Source organism: Colius striatus, chromosome 16, assembly GCF_028858725.1.
Source record: "Colius striatus isolate bColStr4 chromosome 16, bColStr4.1.hap1, whole genome shotgun sequence".
In the NCBI taxonomy this organism is placed as follows: Eukaryota; Metazoa; Chordata; class Aves; order Coliiformes; family Coliidae; genus Colius; species Colius striatus.
The window spans coordinates 16,973,777-16,999,894 of NC_084774.1; the positions used below are offsets into that span (position 1 = coordinate 16,973,777).

At 42.9% G+C, this 26,118-nt stretch overlaps 2 protein-coding genes across 14 annotated transcripts in view; one reads left to right on the top strand and one right to left on the bottom strand.

The window, feature by feature from the left end:
- SULF2 (sulfatase 2) overlaps positions 1-19,808 on the top strand; it is a 130,324-nt gene extending 110,516 nt beyond the window's left edge. For all 6 annotated transcript variants that reach the window (XM_062009247.1, XM_062009249.1, XM_062009250.1 and 3 more), the window contains 11 exons: positions 2,904-3,111; positions 9,203-9,446; positions 11,200-11,296; positions 12,984-13,078; positions 15,331-15,390; positions 15,818-15,987; positions 16,477-16,619; positions 16,827-16,950; positions 17,649-17,679; positions 17,966-18,022; positions 18,996-19,808. In XM_062009247.1, the coding sequence (XP_061865231.1) occupies positions 2,904-3,111; positions 9,203-9,446; positions 11,200-11,296; positions 12,984-13,078; positions 15,331-15,390; positions 15,818-15,987; positions 16,477-16,619; positions 16,827-16,950; positions 17,649-17,679; positions 17,966-18,022; positions 18,996-19,026 (1,260 nt within the window). In that variant the 3' untranslated portion in view covers positions 19,027-19,808. The remainder of the gene's footprint in view (positions 1-2,903; positions 3,112-9,202; positions 9,447-11,199; positions 11,297-12,983; positions 13,079-15,330; positions 15,391-15,817; positions 15,988-16,476; positions 16,620-16,826; positions 16,951-17,648; positions 17,680-17,965; positions 18,023-18,995) is intronic.
- Positions 19,809-21,203: 1,395 nt separating this feature from the next.
- NCOA3 (nuclear receptor coactivator 3) overlaps positions 21,204-26,118 on the bottom strand; it is a 75,894-nt gene continuing 70,979 nt past the window's right edge. For all 8 annotated transcript variants that reach the window (XM_062009246.1, XM_062009238.1, XM_062009244.1 and 5 more), the window contains 2 exons: positions 25,380-25,521; positions 21,204-24,456 (listed from right to left, as the gene is read on the bottom strand). In XM_062009246.1, coding sequence (XP_061865230.1) covers positions 24,445-24,456; positions 25,380-25,521 — 154 coding nt within the window. In that variant the 3' untranslated portion in view covers positions 21,204-24,444. The remainder of the gene's footprint in view (positions 24,457-25,379; positions 25,522-26,118) is intronic.

Genomic DNA, 26,118 nt, shown 5'->3' on the forward strand with positions numbered 1-26,118 from the left:
AGAGTGCTTTGTTTCCTTGACTGGTTGAGTTAATTCAGTATTTACATGGAATTACGTTTTGCTGCTGGATGATTATCATTTGTACCTGTGAGCCAAAGTATCTCTGGGGCACTCTAAAGTTCTTCATACAGGGATTTAATTAAGTGATTACCTTTTATAAACTATTTTAGTTGCTTCCAGGGTTTGTCACAGGTTTCTGCATGAAATTTAAAATGCTTAAATTCACAGTGTTTAAAGCTTATTGACTCTCAAGGAGAGGTTTGCACAGTTCCCTAGCAATTACTGCCCTTTTCCCCTAAGTTTGAACACATGCTGAGGAAGTGGCTGTGACTGATACAGCTATGATATCGACCTAGAGAGTTTACATTTGTACCTACAGGCAAACCAAGGGTAAATCCCAGACATTCTCACACATGCCCATGTCTATTTGGGGAAAAAAATACAAGCTTGAGACTTTCCTTCCCCCAGCCCCATGTGTTCATTGTTTGCTTCTAAAGTCATTTGTGTAGTTCTGCACTGCAGTCATTCAGCAGTGGGGCTGCTAATGCACACAATGTGCCCTTCCAGCAAAGCCTTTAAGATGTTTTCACTATAGCATACAGCTGCCTTGGAAAGATTTAAACTGCACCAAAAATTAAAGGATTTTTTTTTCCAGTTCACCTGGAGGGGGAAAAGGAGCATCACTTTCTTGCCAGGAGATGAAGGAAATAGAGAAAAATTAATTTTGGGCCACACATCAGAGCACTTATTTACAGTGTTTCTCATCATGGCATTTAACTTGCCCTCTGTTGAATCTTCATTTTTCATGTGTCAGACACCTACAGCATGGACCTCTCCTGAACACCAAATGCAGTTTGTTCATGTATTTTCAAAAGTAAAATTCCGATGAAGTGAAATAGGAAACAGCAACAGATGTTTTTACATCTTTCTTTTTAAATTGTGAAAGAAAATGTTACTTCAGTAAAACAACTTTCACATCAAACCTCAGCCTGTGCATCAGTCACTGTCAGGCATTAATAAAAATAGTAAGAAAATTAAGACTCAGCAGTTTATTCTTCAAGGGTTATTTTTGTTGTACAACTCGTCTAGGTAAGTCCTGCTTTGCAGATGAAGGCAGTCAGGCAAAGATACCCCATTCAAATGTCTTGTTGTCAGTATCTCTCATTGATTTCCTATGATCCCTTGTGCTGAAAGCCAAGACAGGTTTATCTGCATCAATGCAAGGCTTGGATTGTACAGGGGTTTGGACACAGTATCTGCACCTAAGAAGTAATTATAGCTCAGGAGACTTGGCATTTAATTGTCTGAGGAAACAGGTGCCCACACCATAAAACTCTGATCATTTTAAGTGAGAGGATCTCTCATTGACATAGATCCAGTGTAACTCACCAGTTCATTTCTGGCTCCTGTTAAATTCTGTATTACAGAAACACAGTGATACTGTTTTCTTTCTTTGCTGTCATGCAAACAATGGAGTGAATTTCCATGGAAAAATGTGGGCTTTGTTGTCCCAGCCAGGACCCACCTCTCTATGGGAACTGAAGTGCCTGAATCTCCCTTGTAGAGCTGCAGTAAAATGTCATCTCACTTGGGAGCTGTTGTGTTTTTCCCTTCTCTTCTTTTCTTTGGAAAATTCTCAATATTCCAACGAGTCCTGAGGGCGTAGACATAGAATTTTGTAAGAGGGGAACAGAGGAATGCCACTCGACTCAGCAAAAGGCTCAAGTGTTTCTGAGTCCCTATTTAAAGCAGTAGCAACTGCTACTGTGAGGTTTCTTTACATATCTCAAAGCTTAGCTCTGTAGCTAGTAGGGTGATGGTAAGTAAAGATGTAGGTGAAATGGTTTTGTGATATATCTGGGAAGTGGGCAAAACTTCTGTGCCAGCTTGAAGGTGGCTAAACACCCTTGCCCTCAGCACAGCTCTGTGAGCAGCACAAAGGAAGCTATAAGCAAGTTCCTTCAGGTTTTGAGTAACAGAAGAAAGAAGAGATTAGGAATGAGATTTTTCTCTAGTTTGAGTGGAAGAAAGAGGACATTCTCACTCCACAGGCATCCAGTACAGCTCAGCTTTGCTAGTCAAGCCCAAGGGTGTGGAATGGGAAAAGCTATTAAGTGAAACACTCAAGATGGAGATAAACTTGTCTAACTACAGACTTCCATAGCTGATCCAGTCATACCAACATTTTTAAAGGTCAGTGAAGAGAAACAGCACATCTGTTTCTGCAGGGCAATCCTTTCTTTTATCTCTCTTCTGTGGCTGCCTTAGGATGAAATGAATTATACCCTGGAAATGCCTGTTCCTCCTCTTTGACTGCAGGACAAGTCTAGATAAACAAGCTCAGACTAGATTTTTACAGTAAAGAAACCCACAACTCAAAATCATTCCACTATCAGACATTTAAACTAGGAAAGAGAAGGAGACTCTTCCAAAAAGTTTTTTTCCTGCTTGTAGAGTATGGAATGAGCCTGGAGCCCATTGTGAGTATGCAGGCCTGGAGCTTGGTGCTGTTTTAATGGCATAACAATGGCATAGATTCCTACCAGCCTGCCACACACACTTACTGGTACGTAGGTGGATAAGGCTGTAGATAAGGCTTGAACGTCTGTGTTTTGTGCCACAGTTATGCTTCTGAAAGTTGCCACTTGTCACCTCCATAATTTTAGCTGTAGTCTGATTTTGTTATGAAATTCCCATTGTTCTGCCTCCAAGAAACAAATGCAAGAGTGTTCCAAAGAGTTCCTGTTTGGTCTGAGAATGGAAGATTGCAGAAGCTGTTTTGGTAGTAGATGATGGATGAGCCCCAGCTTACTACAATGAGGAATCACTGATGGATCACTGGAGATGGCCATTAGACAAAGCACAGTTGGAACAGAGTTTTAATGACCACATTTTTCTTCCAGAAATGGCAGTGTGTGGAAGATGCCAGTGGAAAGCTCAAGCTGCACAAATGCAAGGGAATGGCAAACTTGGCAGCTGCAGGCAACACCAAAGGCAGCTCCGATATTTTGCCCAAGTATTACAACAGGAATAGTGAAGACTGCAATTGTGAAGAGAACGAATACAAGCTGAGCCACGTTGGGAGGAGAAAGAAACTCTTCTCCAAGAAAAGTAAGCAAACCCACTGAGTCTTCTGTTACAAGTTTGTTTGCTAACACACATCATTGTTCTGGTTTTCACGGTGTTGAGTTCCATCAGCATGTTTACTGTGTGTCTGACTATGAAACACTGTGTCTCATATTGGACAATCACATCTGAAAACATCTCTAGGAAGAGGAATGTTTTAATCCAAATTAAGGTCCTGTATTTGTCTTTCAAAACTGGGAAATGCAGTACCCACACTGAAGTGGCAAGTAGCACATGGTTACATGGGCTGTGGAACATGAGCAGTGCTTCACAGCAAACGCCCCAGTTTTCAGTAGGTGCTGCAGTGCTTGGAGCTGTTACTGCAGTAATTCATTTTTAATAAGGAAGGGTGTGCTGTGTTACAGAAGCTGCTTGCTTCTAACATCTTTTCCTTGTGCTCAGTCAGCAGAGGCAAAGCTGACTTTTAACCAGAGATCATGTCCGAAGGGGATGACTCTGTTCCTGGTTTCCTTGGCACAGGTCAGGTGCTTTTTCAGAAAGCCTATTTCGCTGGCTCTGTGTTAAACCTTAGTCAGACTAACATCTATATTTGAAGTACATAGTCTAATTATAGATTAAAGAGGCAAATGGCAGCACAGAATTATTTTTCACTTGCAATGTTTCTTTCGTCTCACTCCACAAATACAGAGCCTTAATTATTTAGCAGATTAGTCTTACTGTATAATGACCTGGCACAAGCTTCAAACAGAGGGTTTAAATTGATTTTCTCCCATTATATTTCCCTTGCAAGCTGATTAGTACCTACTAAGCTAATTTTTAGTTGAAAAAAAAATATTAGTTCCAGGATGAAATTACTCAACTCTGCTTGCTGTTTAAATATGTGGCACACCAGATCATCTTTAAACAACATTGGAACGTGCAGTTCAATTACATTTTTTTCTTTTGAAGTCATAGAGAAGAAAGTTCACTCCTGGGGAGTCAAACAACAGGAGTAGATCGAAGGCACTTAAATGAGAAGAGGAAAACCATTTAAGTGAGGGCAACATAATGCTATCTGATAATACTTAACACTTAAGGACTTTTCGTCAGTGTCTGTGCTTCCTAAACATTAACTAATTTTCACAGTATCCAGAGGAGTGGTTAAGTGTATAATTACCTTTAGTTTATGTATGAAGGAGGCTGAGGTAAGTGAAGGTTGTCACCTCTGGCAGAGGAATCAGAATGGTGGGGTTTTTTTCAATGTGTTCTGCTCAGAAGAGACAGAGTTTGTACTTTACCCTCCAGCTCACTCACCTCATCTCCTTAAGGAAACTCTTTAGCAGCGTGGGATAGGATCGTGAAAATTGTGTTGCCATTGCTCGTGTCTTAGGTAAAATAACCAATTCCACAGACACTTTGTTCTTCCTTCTGCCCACATCCATGCTGTGCCATACAGTGGAAGAGGTCAGCTTGGACCTTTTGACATAAGACTCCTTGATTTGGTGTTGGCTATTCTTTTACATGCACTTATCTAAGACACCACAGGCTGCACACAAATGAGCACAAGGCAATGCAAGCCAAGGTAATGCACCGAGGTTTTTATAAACAGCTCACCTAGGCGGCTGCCTCACTGCATTGCAAGTGCTCAGAGGGTGACCTGGATATTCATGATGTGTATTTGGAACTTTATGATGTGTTTCATGAGATCTGGGATAAAGTGCAGGCAGTGCTGGATTGCATAGTTCTAAAAGCATCTTTGGGGTATGTTGCTCTGAATTTGAAGTGTGCACAGGATCCTACTGCAGCCCTGCTGGAATGCTGCCTGTAAGTGCTATTGGTCAGGTTGAACAAGAGCTAAATAGGAAATAAAAGTTCCAAACTGGACTAGGGCCAGTTCACACTAATGCTTTAGTTCACAGGAATCGTGTAGTTTGGAAGGGAACACCCTGATCACTCCCTTCTGCCCTGCACAACAGAGAAGGATTTGCAGGGAGCGATTGAGACGGATTCTAATCTACAGTCATTTCAGGAAAGCTAAATTGGATGCCCTGCTTCTGGGGTGTGTCAAGTGTGCTGTAAACCCTGGTGGGGTATGAGGATTTGTCTTTTCAGAAAGATTAAAGCCAATCATGGTAGTGAGAGCATGTGGTCTAAAAGACCAGACTAAAGTGCTGATAGAGGGGCTGAAGCACCAAGTGTTTTGAAAAAATAATTGCTTTCTAATTAAGGCATGGTCTGGGCTCACTGTCAGGTGCAGCACTGCATTTAGTAGCCAGCCATGTTTTCTAAATACAGTCAATTCATTTGCAAAAGAGTCATGTCATGTACGTGCCATTTGGGCCATGTACAAACACACAGCTCCCCTGCAAAGCTAGGAACACCTAGGCGTTAATGTTCGGCACGTCTGGCCTTGGCTGTCAGGAATGTGCATTTCTCTGTCCTCCTGATTTTCTTTAACATGTTCTTATTTTTTATAAGAAAGATGAAATGAAGCTTTGTAGCAGGAAGAAGGTTTAAAGTAACAGTCAGCTCTTCAAATGTTTGGCTGTGTTGTGGTCTGTTACCTTTTTCTTGCTGTGGATTTGATCTCCTCCTGTGATGAACAAGTGGATGTGATTAAAGGAGTTATTAAGCTGCATGTGTGGAAATGATGATAGGCCACACAGATTTGTAAACAACAAACAAAAGTGTATACAAAGGGGCTGGTGCATTTTTATTCCAATTTTCATGTCATTTGCTTTTCTTTTGAGGTTGGTTTAATGCTGCAGCAAAAGGGCCCTCTTGGTTATTAGAAAAAATCACCAGCACAACCCAAAGCTGAGCCCTGCTCTAAAGAGAATGCATCTGAAGTATAAATTTTAATGGCAGTTTAGAGAAATTGGATGTAAGAAAGTTTTTTTTTTTTTAATTGGTTTGGGGTTTTTTTTGTTTTTCAAAATATCTGAGGACATGGATTCAAAATAAGTTCTCTAGAAATCTCTGGGTATGTAATGGCTGAGAGGAAACACCTCTGGGCTGTTGTCTGTATTTCTCTAAACTGTTACCTGTACTTCAAAGCATTGACTTCCAAGTGCCTAATTTTATTTTGGTATAGGAAAAAAAGTATCTTCTCTACAAAATCCTGGGAAATAGACATTACTGGAAGCAGGAATTCATGAGGCCAGTGATGATTTTCATTGTGGCACGTGTAAAAGCAGAATCCTTGCATACTGGCTTATTCTGTCATCATTGTGTTGTAAAATACATCAGGTACAAAATACCTGCACAGAGTAAGTGTCAACAAGAAAGACTAAGAGTTCTCTGTCTTCTGCAGTGTTCCCACTGAGCAGCCATGTCCCTGCTTTGGGGATAATGCTTTACAGTACTTGGAGCTGGTTACAGTCGTCCCAGCTCTCCCTGGGAGAGGTGTCATTTCCACATGATCTCAGTGTTAAACCATGAATTTGGTGGCTGCAAAGTAAGTTACAAGGCTTGAGTGATGAGGACGTGAGGAGAATAAACAGGAACCTGAAAGCTGAAACCTGTTTATGCCAGATATGAAGTTTATGGGTTTATAAGACATTTCTTTATTCAATTGAATAATAATTTTGGATACTGCAGTTTGCATTTTTGCCTTAGTGTTGAAACCTGAGATGCTACCACAAAAATAACTGTAGAAACTCAGGTATGTTTGAGTCTCTGGACTGGGGAAATGTGGACCACAGTAGCACGCTTCTTTTCAAGCTCCAACAAAGACAAACGTGCTTGTCAGGTGGTCCAAGAAGACACAGATGGATGAGTGGGGCACTGAAACGTTTCTTAGGCTTAAATGTCTCCAGGCTCCATTTCTGAGGATGCAACTGTTTAGCAGCACCATCTGTAAGACAGCTGGCTTCTGTAAGACCAGAGGAAGAGGGGCACTGGGACCCACAGAGCTCACCAAAGCCAAGCTTCAATAGCTTGAGAAAGACAGTGTAGGTGTTTTGTGCCAAGTATTTCACAACCCTGGATCTACTTTGTTTGTGGGTTGTGTACACAGGTAAATGAATTGGAGAGTAAAACTTAAATCTGGGGGAGGATTGACTGATGCATAATTGGCTGTTGGTGGTTATGCCTGCAGTGCTCTGTGCAGGTGGGAGAGCACAGCACAAATGAATATTGATCTTACTAAATATTTTAACAACTTCCTCTGAAAATAATGGAGTTTGGGACTAATCCCAGCACTGAGTCAGCAGTGTGGACAGCACGTTGCTATAAAGAGAGACAAGAAGTCCTTTATGAGCTGTCTCACTCCAAACCAATTTGTTCATTGTAAGGCTGGGTTCGTGTGGCTGCGAGGGAGGAGGAACTCCTGGCTTCTGCTTCTTCAGAGACATGTGTAGACAACAATTCCCTGCAGCTATCTGCTGAGATCCAACATGCTGGATTGGCATATTAGACTTGGAAGGAAGGTAAATTGTTAGTTGGCTGAGCTTAACAAGGTGAAATGAGGGAACAGTTAAAGAAATGGGAGTTTATACTTTGAATATAATTGTTAGGGTGTAGCTTTTTGGAGCTTCCTCCCACTTCTGAAAAGATGGGAGTTTCCTCCTAATTTAGTCAAACGTTTCCTGAATGGGTGCCTGAAATAGAGTTGGTCTTTTGGTTGGGTTTTTTTTTCCTTCAGCAGTGACTCACCTGGCTTTATATCATCAATAAACTTTGAACCACAGGTGGAAAATGTGCTAAGCCAGACAATCCAGCTGGTATTCTACTTGCTGTGTATGGTGCGGACAAGAATATAGTGCTTGGACCAGTTTCAGGTGGGAGGAGATGTTTGTTTTGATTCCCACTGTCTGCAAAATTCTGAGGCCTTGCAATGCATTTGGAATTAATGTAAGGCTTCTTAGAAAGGTCACTCTGCATTAATGCCAGAGCATGGCTGTTGACATGAATGTTTTGTCAGTTTTGGTTGTTCTACCTGCTGTTCCCTTTTTTCATCCCTGTTTTCCTGTGGAGATTATCCCAGAGAGAAAGTTGGTCTTTCTGTGGAGCTTGGGATTGCAAGAGAGATTGTCCTCCTCATTGACACAGATGACAGGCTGTGTGTTTCAGCTCTGGGTGGAGGAGAAGTGACCAGAGGAGCGAAGGGACTTGATTATTTCCACTGATGTCTTAGATGACTCCAAGCCTCATATGCACAGCAAGGGCTCAGGCCCTGGGCAGAGAGCAGAAGAGGCTGTGGTATTGGTTGTACCTTTTTCTCAATGAATGAGATGATTAAGCTTACAGTAATGAGTGACTCTCAGCAGTTGTTGGCAGTGAGCAGGAAATTCAGTCAAGAGATGCCCCCCATCATGCAGTAGGGAAGTTTAGATGTGCATTTAGTCTCCCTAAGTAGCATATATTTGTGCCATTCCAGACCAAAGAGATTTGGGCTGGGATAGAGAGCTTTGGAAAGCAGCAATGGTGGGAAGAGCCATGAGACTCTCATGCTGTGTAGTGACAATATGTAGGAAATGTTTCCTTTTGCCTCTGGGCTGCAAATGCAGAAGCAAAGTCTGAGGGAGTGCATAGCAGTGGAGAGTGGTGCTTCGTGGAGGAACTCACTGACAGGTCTGCACATCAGGAAAGTAAGTGCAAAGAAAAGAATTGGAGGTGGATAAATGAAAGTCAAGCATCTTGCCTTGAAGAATGAACATAGAGTTGAGAGAAGACTCAGGCTGAACACTGGCAATACTTGGGATAAGAATGAATCCTAGCAGGGGAGCATTGCATGGTGGACAGCAGGAATCAATAGCGAACTAGTCCGTGAGGATGACCCGACGCCTGGCCTGGTTAGTTTTTGAGGTCTTACTGACATCTAGTGACTCTTAGAGGAAGAGCAGAGACTCTTTGAGCTCTCAAAATGATATTGGACAAATTTTCTTCCCCCCTCTGCCATCCCTGTGCATTTGCATGATATCTGCCCTCTCTCCCATGCCCGAAGTATCCATCTGTCCATGCACAAGGTAATGAAGCAGCAGCTCTGAGGACAGCTGCAACAAACACCATTTGTCATCCAATTAATTCCAGTCGTCACAGTGTGGTGTTTTTCCTCTGGAGAACCACAAAGAGGACTAAATTGTAACATGCTGTTTCCATCCCTCTTCATCATTTCTCTGCCTTTCCCATGCAGAATACAAACCAAGCTACACCCGGAATCGCTCCGTCCGTTCTGTGGCTGTGGAGCTGGAGGGAGCTGTTTATAACTTGGGTTTAGAGGATGGCTACCAACCTGTCTTACCCAGAAACATCACCAAGAGACACAAGATGCAGAGGGCTGTTCTTCGAGAGGAGGAAGATAAAGACATGGGGGAATACAGTGGCACTGGGGGCATTGCAGAGTATCCAGCCCCTAACCTAATCAAAGTGACACACAGGTGAGTGCACGTGGTGGATTTCGGGAAGCTTTTGCTGCTTAAGTGACTGCTCACCCATGCTAGCTGGTGAGAAGCATGTTGCGTGCCTTCAGGATGCCTACCCTAGCTTCACTAAAATTCTTACAGCAGCTTTGGGGTTTATTTGTCATGTACAGAGGGACATGAAGCTTCTGAAGATCTTAACAGCAGGGCTTTTGTGTCTCCTGCACTTTGAAGACAGCAATCACGGGGCAGTGCACGTTTCTAGTGAGGACAAGTGAAACTGCAAGAGTTGTGTGCACACCTGTGTGAAACCAGGAAGGGCTCTGCCTCTGGAAGCCTCTGTGTGCAGCAGATGCCCTGTCCTGCCTGAAGACCAGAGGCTCCAGCTGGAGTGTGACTTAGCTTCATGTGATACTTACTATTTCAAACACCAAATTGTCCCTAAGGGAGGAAGCAGCCACTCAGAGCTTTCTGTAGGAAAGGAAAATGGGGTGGAATGAAAGTGGATAGAGCAGGGGCACTGGGAAGTGGAACGTATTGAGAGGTGAGGGAATTGTCCAGGCATTTCAGTTGCTAAAAAGCTTTTCCTCAGTGTGTAGTTCTAGGGACTGATGATGTATTTTCATCTGTATTTAATTAGTTTAGTCACCATTAGTGCTTGTGAGTTATCAGGAAACCCACCAGTCATTATTGATTACGTGCATTAAATTGTTTAACGACCAGCTCATGGAAACATGCAGCAGCCAGTTTGCTGCTGGTGGAAGCTGTGATGTCCATTTCACTTCTGGTTACACAGTGAGAGACTCGCCAATCCCAGGGAGTGCTGCTAGGTTGGCAGCAGAGACTTGTGCCCTCTTAGCCCAGCTCCCATGAGTGCTCAGGACCCATAAATCACTGTTTTTACTTTTCCCCTGGAACAAGTTAAATTGATTTTTGCTGCCTTACTGGGTAGATCCCAAATCCAGGCAAGGACCCATCAGGGCTGTTGTGCCTGAGGAGTCCTCAGGGACGTTTGCAGAAGAGAAGGCAGTGGGACAATGTGCATGAGGTGGTTTACAGGAGCGGGGGGGAAAAAAGAGTATTGATTTAAACAAGCACTCAAAACTGAGTGTGTGGCTTCTGTCTGAGCCTTCATGCACTTCTCAGGTAAATCTGTCTAGCGGGGTGGGTTGGTTGGGTGGTTTTAGAAAGAGCATTAAACCTGGATTGCATTAGAAGTTGGTGAGACATAAGCAATTAAAATTGCCAGAGAGTATCTTGCCTTTGAAGTCAGGGAGATTTCTTTGAAAAATTCTATCCCCTTTTTAGGAAACAGCAGCATTGCTTTGGTTTTGGTGGGGTTTTTTCCTTTATGATGTACCCCTGCATCACTTAATTATGCATTGGGAAATTGCTTCTGAGTAATGCTTTCAGTACTTGAGAGTTAGTAGAGATTATTTATGTAGACAGCCCAATGAATAGGCAAGAACTCTGTGCAGCACAATTTACATATAGAAATTAAGCAGTTAACAGGTTCTGCTTGATAGGAATATTCCCCTTGAATTTTCCCTACTTCTAAAAGATTTCCATGGCAACCCAAACCCAAACTCGTGTCCCTGCTCATAGCACACTTCTGTTCTCCCGAGTGAACATTGGCATTTTGAATCCTGCATGTCATTTCCAATCTGACTTCTCATCTGTCCTGGAGCTGTGTTATTAACACCAGCTGTTTGCATTGCTCTGTGGGTGTGTGTCCATTATGATAAACATGATTTGCTTTTTCCATGCCAAGGTGCTATATCCTGGAGAACGATACTGTTCAGTGTGACACGGATCTGTACAGGTCACTGCAGGCTTGGAAGGACCATAAACTTCATATTGACCACGAGGTCAGTGATGTTATCAGTCGTGCATTGCAGTGTGTGTTGTTCAGGGTGCTTTCTGTGGGCTGATAGGATCGTGCTGACTGTGTTTGTGTCTGTCTGCCTCTGGGTATCTGTCCCTCCCTGCAACCTTTTGAACTTGGTAGATGATTTCAGAATAGACACTTCAGAGATAATTTATTACAAGTTCCTGAAGATGCTGGGTGGAGAAGAGAGCTTCAACTGAAGGGACAGATGAGAAACATCATAAGCCTTTTGAGATAAATGAGAGATCTTTCTAAGTGTCCCCATCCTAGGAAAAATTTCATCTGGATCTTTTTCAGGCCACAGCCCTGCTCCCCAGTGCACCTCTCAGAAAGGGGCCTTCAACTGTCAAACACAAGCCCAAGGAAAAGTGAATTATTCTAGGTTTATTTTGCTTGCTTGTGTTTAACCCTTGCACTTCGGAATTGAATTTGTTCTCCTTAGCTTGTGTGTGTGAACATTCTGGAGCTAATTTGCCCTATGGAATTTGCCTGTAAATCTGACTCTTTTTGTCACTAATACGGAGGAACATAAACTCAGACCCTTCACACACATTGTGTGGGGAAGAGGCAGTCTCAAATCTAAAGATCAAATAATAGTGGAACAAATGCCAGAGAAGCACAAAGGAGACTCTTACCAAATTACATGAATTTGGGGCCCAGTCTTGTGTAAGAACTTGGTGGCCCCCTTTTATGGTACAGACTGACATGCAGCAAGGCAGGTAAGACACTGAAAACCTTTCTAACTCTGCTAGGTTCTAAAAAGGGCAATTTCAGTGTCAGCCATACTCTTGTAATTCTTTTTTTGTCAGAAAATGTAGGCTCCACAGAGTGCCAGAGGGAGTGAGAGCTCAGTTCTGCTGTGTGCCTGATTCTGGGCCACAGAGACGGATTCTTTGTGTTTCTGTCTTGAACACTGTCCTGTCTGTGCTTCAGCAGCCATGTGCTTCCACTAGACTGATGGTCACAGATGTCTAATGATAGTTTTACAGTGACTTTGTTGTTCACACTGGATTATTTAGCTTTTTTCTGCTGTGTAAAGAACTGAGGTAGAAGCCTGTGACACCCATTGGAGTGGAAATGGGCCACACTGTGTGTGAGGGAGACTGAGCAAAAGCAGGAGTTTTTATTTACTGAAAAAAATAGGTGGTTAAAGATAAACCAAGTGGGTGGCACAATTACCTGCTAATCCATAACCACACAGCCAGACATTGCAGAAGGCTGCTAGCAAAATGACAGAGCCTTGCTGCTTTTCTATTACAGAAGCTCTGAAGAGGGGACATCAGACTGCCTTCCCATCTCCTTCTTAGGCTTTGTAACAGGCTGACATTTAAGGGCTTCATTTTCTATGAGTAACCTTGCTCACCTTGCAAATGTGCTGTAGAGCACAGGAGGTAAAATCACAATGGAACCAGGAGTGGTTGTCTGAGGCTGGATGCCCTGCCATTCCCCCTCCCATTCAGCAATCAGGCAGGCTGCACCACCCCCTCCCCGAGCTTTCCTCATGTAGATTCGTTTTGGAAAGGTCCATCATTTGTAAGTGCTTTTTAGCGCTGAGTCCTGGGAGGTGGTGAAAAGGAAGCATTAGGTGACAGTGGAATGGGATGAGAAGGTGAGAATCAGATTAAATCCTGCTGTACTTTTAACATGCACCTTTCTGGCTTTTTTAGATTGAAACTTTGCAGAATAAAATAAAAAACCTGAGGGAAGTGAGAGGCCACCTGAAGAAGAAGCGACCTGAAGAGTGTGATTGCAACAAGATAAGGTATTTCTTGTGTAGAGTAACTGATTGTAGTATGCAACTGTAGCTGGTGTATGTCTGCACAGGAGAGGTCAGAATTGTGAAGTCCTTGCCCACTTACTCCCTTCTTGTGCAACGCTTCCTGGGGCAGTTGGAGCGCTGCAGAGGTACAAGGCTCACCTCACAGCAGCTGGGAGTTTAACTGCCTTTGTGTCAAGGGGTGGTGATGTATCAGGATGGGTAACACAGCTTATAAACCTATCAGTTTTGCTCTGGTACTGAAGATACTGCTGTTAGATACCAGAGATTAATATTTCAAGCTGCAGGCTTTTTTCCAGAACTTGCTTTGCAGAAGGGCAAATTGCCAATACAGTGCAGTGGTACTCAAAGCTGTTTTAAAAAGAATAGTGTGAAAAGCATGTGGAACAGTGGCAGAGGAAGAATTTCTTCCCATTCATTTTTTACCAGGGCTGGATGCATCCTATTCAGCAGCTCTGCCAGGTGGGAGGAGCAAGAATGTAGCAGTTGGTGCAGAGTAACTGTGTTTTTGTATCCACCACTTAGTACACAGGATCTCTTTTTCCCTCTAGTGCAGGTGATTCGTGACTTTTAAGTGCAATAGGCCATGCTAATACAGTGATTATGCATTAAGGTCTCAGCATAGCTGGGTTCTCATGTAGCCAAATATTTGCAAAATGGCTGTAGGGTCAGCTCATGGGAAGAGGGTTCAAGGAAGGAGAGGCAGCAAACTCTTGCTCTGCAAATAAGCACAGCAGCAACTTTCAAAATCAAATATTAACTCAAACAGGATTTGCCTCAGAAAGCTGTTCAGAAGGAAACCAGGAGCAGCTGCTTCTGGTCACAGTGATCACAGAGCAGTCTCTGAGGCTGCTATGAGCCAGATGTCACCAGGGTACAGCAACACCTGTGGCAGCAGCCATCTGAGTACCACAAAAGGAGCTGTACTTGAAGGTACTTGTAGTCCCAAAGCAGCCGTGCTGTGAGCTGTGGCTAAAGCAGCCCCCACTCTGTGAGAGGGCATGGACCATACTTCTGTTGTTGCTGTAATGGAATGAGCTGGGGTTTGAGCAGAACACTTAAATCCTTGGAGGTGCAACATACCCCAGTCTTCAGCCACGAGGCACAGTTGTCATGGCCTACGTGGATTCTGTGATGAAGCCTTTAGCAGCAGATGGCTAAAATATGGAGAACATCAATCTCTAGGGTTGTGCCACCCATGGAACGATGGCAAAAAGTGCTTTAAGTGAAATCAGTACAATTCTAAAGGGCAAATCCACCAAACATTGATATTGTTGTATAATCCACTGCTTTCCAAACTGCTGGTAACTGACTTTATTTAATGCTGTAAAGGTGAAGGTATTCTTATGATAAATGCTTTATATAGATGTAAAGCAGGTTACATTTTCATGCCCAATCTAGGAAGCACTTATACTGGTGTGTGGCATTATTAAGATAAATAACTGTAGTTCAATGAAGTTAACTTCATTTGTTAACTTCAGTAAAGAACTGAAGCCAATGAAGTTAATGATCTCAGTTGTATATGTTTAAGTGTTTGCAGAATTGTATTGAATTAAGATTTAGGATTAGTTAATAAAATACCCAGTGTCTGTGCAAGACTAAAACAAAATGACTGAAGAGAGATAGGTCTTTAATGATCTTGTGTTATTAATTTGCTGTAAGGATTAAATTTATCAAAGCTCCCAGTAGCATTAATAATTTACAAGACTTGTTTTGTTTTGAAGGGAGTTTTGACTTGACAACTAACTGAACTCTGATGCACTGTCTCAGAAACGACATTTATTGAACTTAGTTTGTCTCTGCTGAGTGGGTGAACTTGCTCTAGCAGGGGCTTGGACTGGATGATCTCTGGAGGTTCCTCCCAACCTCCACCACTCTGTGTTTTCTGTGGGTAGTATAATGAACTTTATCAGTCAGAAAATACTGCCACTGTCTAAGGCTGTTTTGTCTCAACTTTGCAAACTACACAGAAAGGAAACTTCTGCAAAATCTTGTAAGTTTCTGGAGACAGAGCCATAGCAGTAAAGCCACTCAGACACAAAGTGGATGTCTGCTTACACACTCTCTATCTCTGAATATATGAGATGCTGCTGTTGCTGGGACAGTTCCATGCACCTTGCTGAGGTTCTCTTGGAACTTCTCACTAGGACCTGCTTCAGATCCAGTATGGAAGTGTGCTAGGAACAGGAACAATTGTCTTTCTATTGGTCACCAACAATGTGGTTTTTATTTTCCAGTTACCATTCAAAACACAAAAGCAAACTGAGGCACAAGGGATCGAGTCTGCATCCTTTCAAGTAAGTGAAGATACGTTCCTTTGAAAGAAGAACTGAAAAAACCCCATTTGGTTCCTGCAGCAGTTACAAACTAAGCAGAAGTAGTAGTATTTAATTTATCCTGTATTAAAACAATAAGCATCCAGACACCTGGGCAAGGAACCAAGCCCACGGTGAGATGCCTGTAAATTTGGGAAGGGGTTCCTGGTTTGGGAAATGTCCCATCACAGACCTCAGACAAGCCTCTAGACCCTTCTGGCTTTGGGTTAGTTGGGTGATGTTGAATGGCACAGGGTTTTCTCCAGAGCCACCTGGAAGAGAAGCAATTTAATTAAAAAATACCAGTTATGCCTCTTCCCAGAGCAGCTTCTTTTATGAGCTGCTTCCTTTCTGTTAGGTGTGTCCAAGTGTAACCGGGTCTGCCTGACCCTAATGTTCCCGTGTGCAGGAAAGCCCTGCAGGAGAAAGACAGACTGTGGCTGCTTCGGGAGCAAAGGCGGAAGAAGAAACTGCGCAAACTGCTGAAGAGAATCAAAAACAACGACACGTGCAGCATGCCTGGCCTGACCTGCTTCACCCACGACAACCAGCACTGGCAAACCGCTCCCCTCTGGACACGTAAGGATGGCTTCAACTCGGTAATAGGCAGGCAAGGGCCGGCGAGGCTGGCAAGGAGGTTGGGGCAGTAGAGGGTACTGCTGTCCTTAGTGCTGTAGCCAGAGCCACGCAGCATTCCTCATACCAAATGACCTTGGCTTCAGGGTTGGCATGATCCTTGCACAAAGGGCAAAGGAGTGAAAACCAAAAAGAGCTGCAGGTAAAACCCTCCAGCTACCACGTACGGTACAGTTGGGTGAGGTACCCCACAGCCTGGGCTGTTCCCCAGCCAGAGAAGACAGGGACAGCAACTAGCTCACATGTTGCTTGAGTTAGCCATGCTGAGTGGGCCAGGTATGCAGAGAGCAAGATGGTGCTGGAATCAGTCTGCTTGAGAGCACACACGGCAGGGACTCGCTGTCTATGGATGAAGTGGTACCATAAAAAGTAATGAACTGCGCTCCAGACAGCAGGAGCTACCTCATGTCTTTATTGCTCTTCCATTTGCAGTGGGCCCTTTCTGTGCCTGTACCAGCGCCAACAACAACACGTACTGGTGTTTGAGGACAATCAATGAGACCCACAACTTCCTGTTCTGTGAATTCGCGACTGGATTTCTGGAGTACTTTGACCTCAACACCGACCCCTATCAGGTACAGCTCGAGAAACAGAGCCGTGTTCCTTACTGCTGAGACACTGACGTGCCACACTAGTGGTGCAGGATGGGGATAAGGCCCAAAGCAGTGAACAGAGGATGATTTTGGCTTCTTTCCTGGTACAGATAAACCACACGTGTTCGATACAGGAAAGTTACAGACTACAGAGCAGCTGTTGCTAACAAGAGCCCCTGTTTCTTGCAGCTCATTAATGCCGTGAATACGCTAGATCGAGATGTCCTCAATCAACTGCACGTCCAGCTCATGGAACTAAGAAGCTGCAAAGGATACAAACAATGCAATCCAAGGACCAGGAACATGGATCTGGGTAAGGGCCTCTCCTGCTACGCTCAGAAACTCCCCAAAGGAAATGGGGCTCTTACTGACCACTCTGACATGGGCATCAGTCAAAAAGGTCTGAGTCTTTATTTTCCTCAGATGCTAGGGGAAGCGATGAGGTAAAAATCTGATGAAAGCATTTGAGTACCCTAATAGCCACTTCCAAGTTCAGAGACTTGTGGGACAACTCCTGTGGGAAGAGACTTCTGGAGTTCATTCAGTCCAAACTTTTGCTCCCTGCAGAGTCAGATGTGAGAACAGACCAGGTTACTCAGGGCTTTATCCACTCCTATCTTGAAATCCTCCAAGGATGGACACTAAAACAGCAACTCTGGGCAACTACTTTGGCAGCTGAGTGTCAGCATTCCAACTGAAAGCACCATTTCTAGAAATATTTCTTTTAGAGACGGCACAGCCCTTGTGGTAAAGTGCCTTAAAAGTACCTTCCAACTTCAAAAGGACAGCAGTGCTTCAGCTGACTGGGTTTCCCCTGCCTGTGTTACTGCAAGGTAGTTGCAAAATAATCTTGTGTTGTTAACATTGCTCCAGTTAACATGTATGGAAACACCATGGCAAATACTCCCTGAGCTGTTGCTGGTCTCAGCTCTTTTGCAATCTCGTGCTTGGCCAACAGTTGATCCTGTTGCAGGCAGCGCTTAGTAACTTGTTATTTTTTTCCTCCTCTAGGACTTAAAGATGGAAGCTACGAGCAGTACAGGTACTTTCTTTTTTACCAGTTAAACTATCATCCAGGTGCCACTTTCATGCTGACAGAAGTGGGAGTGTGGGATTGGGAACCACATGGCACTTGCAAGATCTTTCCAGCCCAGTTTACTTTGAAACACTGAAAAGCTGTTTCAATGTTAACAGCATGTTCTCTTTGTTGTAGCCAAAATTCGGGCTTTCTTCCTCTCTCCTTGTCTCTCCTCATCTCTCAGAGTGTAGTGCTGGTGGGTTTCTTGGTGATGGTTAACTTTTTTCTCCTTTTGCTGCTTGAAAATTAGGCAGTTTCAGCGTCGAAAGTGGCCAGATGTGAAGAGACCATCATCTGCCAAGTCACTGTGAGTTGGGAGCAGTTCTCAAAAAGCATTAAGCTTTTTCTTACCTTTCTTTCCTCCACTTCTCTTTCTGCATGCAGCACCTTTTTTAACATCATCTTCTGCTCTCATGGAATGCTTCAGTAGGAAATCCTCCAAATTATGCAAGACATAGGATAGTGCTGACATTACAGGGAGCTGCTGCTGTGCACAACCTCTCAGCAGCAGTTCTCTGGGAATCCAGGAGCGCTGAGGTCAAGTCAGTTTCTAACTTGAGCAAAAGTGGATGCTCAGTTGAAGGAACCAATTATGGTTGACTGCCAGGAAAAATTAGAGACCATTATCTTGGTTTTGCCTAAATTTAACTTGTAGCAGCTACTTCATGGTCTCTCACACTTCCAGAACGAACAAAACTGAGTAGAGAGGGTATAATGTATTTTCTTGCTATTTATTCAACCACAGCATCAGGTACTGTGAGTAACAAAGGCAAATTAGAGCACAGATGAGACAGAGCTGTACCTTTTGTTTTATTCTGCCATATACTAAAATCTAAGGTTGCTTTTTGCTTACTTGACTGCCTTTTTAAACTTGAAGATGATAATCAGCTCCTACCTTGCAAGAGCCCAAAGGTGAGATGTGAATTTAAATGCATGACAAATAGTTACCTTTGCCAGGGCAGCTACTGTCTCCCCTTAAACAGAGGGTTGAGGCTTCAGCTCATTAAAAATCCTGAAGTGCTCTCCAGTTGTGCACTGAGAAAGTACATACCAGTACCTTAACAATGCTGGTCTCACATTCTTGACTCACCCGAGAGGATCTGCTCATGTACTGGTAGCATTTGATTGGCATTAGCACCAAACTGAAGTCAGAACCTGCTGTAGTGTTAGAAGTGGTCCACAGTGTTTAATTTTTTTCCTGCATGGACCCATTAAAGATGTATTTCCAGCTCTTCCTCTCACCACGTTACACACTAAAGCCTGTTTGTTTTATTTTAAAGAGGCCAACTGTGGGAAGGATGGGAGGGCTAACCTCCCCCACCAGCTGCACCTCCATGAGGATACAAACTGGCCAGAACTTGAATCCATGTACAGACTAAATGAAAATGTGTATGACTTCAGAAAGAATTCTACTGTTAGCCTGGAGGACTGGATCAACGTTGAGGCTGAAATAGATCCAGTGTTTGCACTGGTGAGCGAGTTCAATAGAGGCGGTGAAATTGTGGGAAATGCTGTCAAATACAGGTCTCGGGAATCCACTCTCGTCCTGCTTTTTGCTTTGGATTATACCTCACCTGCTTCACAAGGCATTTTACTTCAAGAAGACACCAGTACCACTCACCCAGGAACTGGAAGGAACGCAGCAGGCCAAAGAGGGGGCTCAGCCCCGGGGCAAAGCGGCCACACAGAAGTAAACTTGAAACGTTTAAAGTTCAACTCTAGCTTCAGTTGTCCTGACTAGACTTCCAAGCCAAGTATAACTAAAGCAAGGTTTAGATAACATGGACACTTTTGCTGCTAACTGGGATAAAGGTGGTGGTGGAAAAGAACTTTTCAGAGATTGATGAATTGAAGAGAGCAGCAGCGTTGAATATTCTCAGCACAGTGGTATTTCTCACAGTTCCTCTGAGGATCCATTTTAGTTCCACATCTTGTCCATCCTACTGCCACCTCTAGGAAAATTAGAGAAAATCTTGACTAACAGGATGCCAGGTTTTTGGAGGGGTTGTGTAAATATTGACTGATATACTGTTTGAAAGTAAATCCTTCAGGTTGTGAAGAGTTTTGTTAATAAAAAGAGCGGAATGCCCACAGCCCATCTCTCCACCCGTTACTCTGCGTTGCACAGGACATCTCAGAATTCATCCACTTTGAAAAGTACTGAACACACTTCAGTAAATGTACACCTGGAATTTTAATGCAATCAGATTTGTATGAAGTTTTTTATGTGGTAATATTCTATTGTATGTTCAAAACCAAAACAATTCCTTGGAGAAAGCGTTTGCTTAGTTGTGTAACTTTTACATGTCTTTTCTAAAAAGGCAGCTCCCAGCAGTCCAACACTTGTAGCCTAGAAGCTAGTTATAGTTTACAAAAAGTAGATCTTCTGAATGACAGTTACTGTTTAAAGGCTTTTAAAGGGAAAACCACATCACTTTACTAAGGAAGCACAGTGTACAGAGTCTATTTGAGTATTTTCATACACTACATCGCAGTACAGGCGCTACGCAGTGACACTTGTACGTACAGTTTCTTTCATGTTAATCTGGGACCTGTTTTAAAGGCAGATGCAGGAGGGAGCTCGTGTGACAGACTCAACCAACCGTGGCCTTCACTCTTAACAAAGAGGTACTTTTTTCAAAACACAAACATGAACTTGCACTTCTAAACACCACCTAAATACACACCTTGGAAGTTATTGTGATGCCCTTCCTGGTTTGGCACAGTAGGAGTTTCAAGCAGTGTTACTTCCCAAGGGATACCACACTCCTGTACCCAAAAAAATACACTTAAAGTTAGGAACCAGTTAAACAGACCCACTCAAGAAGTGGCAGTAGGGCCTTTGGGTTTCTGTGCTATACAGTAAAACAAGCTTGAGGTGGTGTTTGTATTGCACAAGTCAGTCACATGCACTTCCTAAACTCTTATTCCAAGGGAGTTTTTCTGTAATGGAAGTAATATCTGATTGCCAATTTCCATCAGCCAGAGATTTTGTTTGTAACCTCTCTCCCCTTCCAGGGACTATCAGAAACATCTGCCAGACGACAAGATCGATACAAATAAGTTAAAAATAGTGAATTTAAGCTTGCTAACAGAAACACATTTCTGCTGCATTCCAGCAGCCGTCTGCCATTCCCAGGAAGAGTAGTGGGTTAGTTGAAAACAATTTGCACTTACCTTCTTTCTGTGTTCAGCCTCTGGTCTGTGCAGCAGGGGGGTGAGGCTTTGGAGGCCTGAGCACTGTGACAGGACCAGGACACAAGGAGCAGTGGGGACTTTATGAGAGGTAGGTTGTTGCCAGGTTCCCACCCTCCTCCTCCTTTTGGCTCTGCTACAGGCTGTGAGTTCGGTTCAAAATGACATCAGTTCCACTCATTGGTTGCTAAATGAGTCTCAGAGGTGGAAGGTCTGAGCTGTTAGAGCCAACTAGGAAAACACTTAAATGCTCTACAGAGCTTTCCCCAGTGATAGCACTGGATTGTCTCTGACCTTTCTGGGATGCAGTTATCAGCCTTAAAAGTATTAGACAGCTACCAGCCCGTGTCACCGAGTTCCCATTTTAAATAGAAACCTTTATTTACATCATTATTAACATCCAAACACAAAAATCAGAAGAGCAGTAATACCTTACAACCAACTCTTATAAAATCAGTCCCCGTGATTTTTTCTCTTTTGCAAAATAAAGATACAGATATTTCAAGCAATACTTATCATGTAAACTAAACTTAACTGCAATTCTCAATACTGTATGCCTTCTCCTGAGATTTTTTTTTTAACTATTGCTCTCAGAATCCCATGGTTTCACTCTTGCTGTATCATTCTGTCATCTGGTAGCCTGCACAGAAATTCCAAAATAAAACTTGTGCTAATTGGTACAACATTCAAATACTTTTTGTCTTATGACTGAAAAAAAATGGTCCTGATTTTCTAACTTTTAAAAGCAGTATTTTGGGCCAAGATTGGCAAAAAATACTACATGTTGATTTTGATAAGAACATGGTTTCTGTGATCAAAACAACGCTCGTGATGCAGCAGTGACCAGAGGTGGCTGGAGGAGCTCATTCTTCTCCTACTGTTGAAAAATGGTTTTAAAAAACATTGAGGAAAAAAATCTGCTGTGATGGAACCAAAACAGAATTGAAGATATTAAATGCCAACAGAGTTCAAGGTCAGTTTGCTTTTCTGCAGTAGGTGGGATTTTCCAACTAGATGTATTATTTAGGATCAGTGCTGCCAAGAAAGGTGTCATCAATGCATTTTAAAATAAAATGCCTCCCTCCCCCCTTTAATCAAGTTTAAACTAAAAATCTTTGGATTCAGCAAATAAGTAGGTTCTGGAAAGCTCCAGCATTCTAAAAACAGATGAGAAAATGATGACCCATCAGTCAAGTCCCAGTTACACACAGATGTATAAACAGAGTCACTCATTTGAAAAGCATTCAAAGGGCAGGATGTATGAAGTGTAGATAGTCCAAGAGCTCACCTCATGAAAGCAACTGGGGTTTGTAGTTTCCATCACTACAACGAACAACTACAAAATATAAAGATTGCTCTACTCTGATTTGATATCAAAAGCCAGGGAGTGTTGCCTTTCCACTTCAGTGGGCAGCACTTCACAGATATGTTCTAAGAAACGAAAAAAGATAAAAGTTCCTCAGGCTTTGAAAAGTTTTGCCTTAAAAAACACAGATGAACTGGACTGAGGGTTTCAAATCAATACTGTCACCTAAGCCTTACCCTGAGGGCTGACTGCAGAGACAGGGCTGCCTGAAGCAGATCCATCAAATCAGCATTCCCTTTGGAAGGCAACTGGCTGTACAACTGTTCATCAAAGGATGAACTTCTGGAGGATATTTCTAGTTAAAAGTTATTTCTATTAAAATGGAAGATCAATGAAGAATAATTCACCTCTTGTTTACAGTACCAAGAAGCAGCAATCAAGGACACAGACGATCTTTTTACTCACTTGGGAGAAGCCAGTTTTCCATTACACAGTGAACAACAGATAGAATAAAAGCACCACACATCCAAAAAGCTTCTGAGTTGTCCCTTACAGAAGTTTAGAAGTTTGACTCAATGTAACTGCCTGAAAATGGAAAAAACTGCAAAGGGATCTTCATTTCAAGGAACCAAAACAGAGGAGGGGGAAAAAAAACACCCTACCAGCAACTAACAAGAATAGATTTGTAACCAGACTTAAATACTGATATGAGAGAAACCTGCTTAGAAAATACATTCATTCCCAGTAGAACAATCCAAGGAGTTGCAGACATTTGGTTAAAGTGTGGCTTAATATCCTTCAAGATTTCTGGATGTCATGTAACAACAAATATTTTGCAACAGACAAACTTGTTTGAAGATCATTTAGAGTTCATTAAAATTGACCAAAGACAACACAATCCAGATTCATCATCTGAAAAGGCAACTTATTCTAGTACGACATGACCCTCCCACATCACCCCTTACAACGCAGAGCCTTTGTGTCAAATTGCCTTACATGAAAAGAAATGTAACAAGGTGCTCACAAGGTGAAGAAAGCGTTTAACAACTGGTCTTTTATAAAAGCTATATGTTAGAGATGTAAAAATAAATGAAGTGTTTAAGACCAAAGAAGAGAAAGATGTGGGCCAAAGTCACCCAGCTTCAGTCATTAAAAAAAACCAAACAAATCTATTTGGACCTCAACTACACGGAGTTTACAGGAATCAATTCTGTTAAATATTTAGCCTCACAAACTCTGCAAAAATGAGTTAGTGACCTACAAAAGTCATATATATAATACATCATCTTAAAGATCGTATTTACAAAATGTATTCACAAAAAGACTGCAAAGTTCTGATTCAGACTGCAGTGCCTTGCCTTGAGTTTGCCGAAGTTAGGTTCCAAAAGATGAAAGATTATTGCTGTCATGTCCACACACAGAAAACGGAACGTTCTGCAGTCTTTGCAAATCATTCTGAGGAGCCCGTGTCTGAGAAGGAACGTGAGCACACCCTACCTTCATGTGAAGTCCTTACCAAAGATATTGCATTAATCCATTACATAGTCTTTTATAAAGTGCACTCAGCTGCACATCAATATGTAAATATTAGTCACAACTGCGTTTAAATAATTTAAGTTTATCGCCCTCTCCTTTTCCCCCTTGTCAATGGACAGGATTTGGGACTAGTACGTGCCAATTCACTTTGCACTGCCACTTTGCTGGGGAAATCCTGACTCTGGAGGATAAGAGATTAAAAAGCAGCATTTATAGTCGGGGTTAATATAAAAGAGTCAAGGCTAGGAACTACATTCTCTGTCAGATATTGGTACTAGAGAAATCAAAAAATTCTTACCACCGTGACTTCTCCAGGCACTTTTCTCTGCCTGTAGTTAGAGGGCTTTGGATAGCTGTAGTAACTGGATCAGGTATGCCAGGGGGCTGCCCCTCTTAGACCTGCTCAAATGGCATTGCCAAATTCACATTTCGAGAGGCAGAGCGCCAAAAATACTGATGACCTTTTTGTACACCACAATATACAGTAATACAGAGACTGCTCCACTAAAAGGTACTTTTTGGGGTGGGGTTTTCATCGTTGGGTTTTTTAGGACATCATGGTGATGAACAGGAAACATCAGGTCCCTGCCTAAGGCCAGTCCTCAGCCCCATGAAGAACGCAGAGCTCCTCCTGATGATCCCAGTGCATCCTTAACACAGCGCCTTTGCCTCTGAAGATACAGCCCCAGCTGTCAGCAGTACTTCTGCAAAAAAGAAACCAAGAAATAGTCAAAGGAAAATCCACCTTTGCTGAAGAAAATGGTCAACAGACTGCATTTTGAAAAGGAAAGTTTCTGGGCAGAAGAACAGCATTTTACTGCTCCACGTTATTTGAGGATCTTCACTGAAGGACACCTGGGTTTGGAACATCTGACGTTTCACCTTCATTTTCCCCTCTTTATAAATGGTACTTGGTAAACCAACATCCTCCAACAGCTTACTTATGCTCTAGATACTGTCAGATTATTTTAGCTGCTTCCTTAGGTACCTTAGACAAAATCTCATGAGGTACTTTTGAGTGGAATCAGTTTAGCTTATCTCAGTATTACATTGCTCTTCCCTTGGTATTTCGTGGCAAAATGACAGCAGAACAGTTTTTAGTATTTCAGCCTTGTGTACAGTGCCTCTGTTAGCTCACTTTTCCTTTAAATAAGGGGCCTGATTGTTCCAGACTTTCTTACTGTGCATACACAAGCAATTGTAAGGTATCATAAGGGTAAGTATCAGCAGCAGCTTCTGACATAAGGGGGATACTGTGCTGCCAGAATTCTTGATCTGACTCATGAGAGCGATTATACATAATCTTTTACGTCTGCTGAAGATACTTTTCACAATCTCCATGTTTTGCTCTCTGGGGTTTCTCCAGGCTCTGAAGTACTTAAGCATCATCCTTTGTGCAGTTTAAGCCTTGATCCTACCTAAGATACTTCAAAGCCAACCAGCTAATCACAGCCTGCGGCTTGGATTCATCATGGATTTGATTTAAATAGGGTGTCTCTTGGCACATGCATGTTGTAACTCCACAGATATAAATACAAACAACCCAGGGTAACTGAGAACAGAGAAATGGCTCAAAGCCAACTGTACTCAATGGGAAAACACTCAGCAGGCTTGAGGTGTGCCTTACCTGGTCCGGCCCCATGGGCATCCCGGCCATGGGCATGGCATTGATGGCCATCTGCCCCATGTGCCCGCTGCTGCCGTTCATGTGCATCATGCTGTACGCTGCCGGGGCACCCGCGTGGCTGAACTGCTGCTGGGGGAATGAGCTGAAGCACAGAAGGACAAAGGAATCACCTTCCAAGAAGTGTCCACATGGATACATTGCCTTTCCTGCACAGCTGTCAGCATGTGAGAAAGAAAACTCTCCTGACATGGACTTGTTTCTATCTCCTGTGTGTTTAAGGCAGGAACAGCAGTTTCCCTCCCCAAGAAAATCTGAATTTTCAGGTACACACAGAACTGTGTGTTTGCATTTCCTATTGTCCCCTTTTTGGAGGCACCTCTTAGGGCTGCACGTTGTAACCCTATTGTGAACTTTTGTATTTCCCCACCAAGTAATTTTTCTAGCATTCAAAGACTGAATGTTGCTTCCAGTCACACAGATCACAGAGGTCCAATATGAATCAATGGAGCTGGGTGTAAGGTATATTTAATTGGTCTTGTTTCCTAAACCAAAGCAGGATCAAGGACTGGCAGGGGGTTGGACTAGATGATCTTTCAAGGCCCCTTCCAGTCCTTAAGATTCTGTGACAATACTGACCCTAAAGATACAATTGTTTTTCTCTCTTCTAAATCCTATTCCTACTGTAAAGTCTTTAATGTGGCTGCTACTTTGGACAAACTGAGACAATATTTAAGCTGCA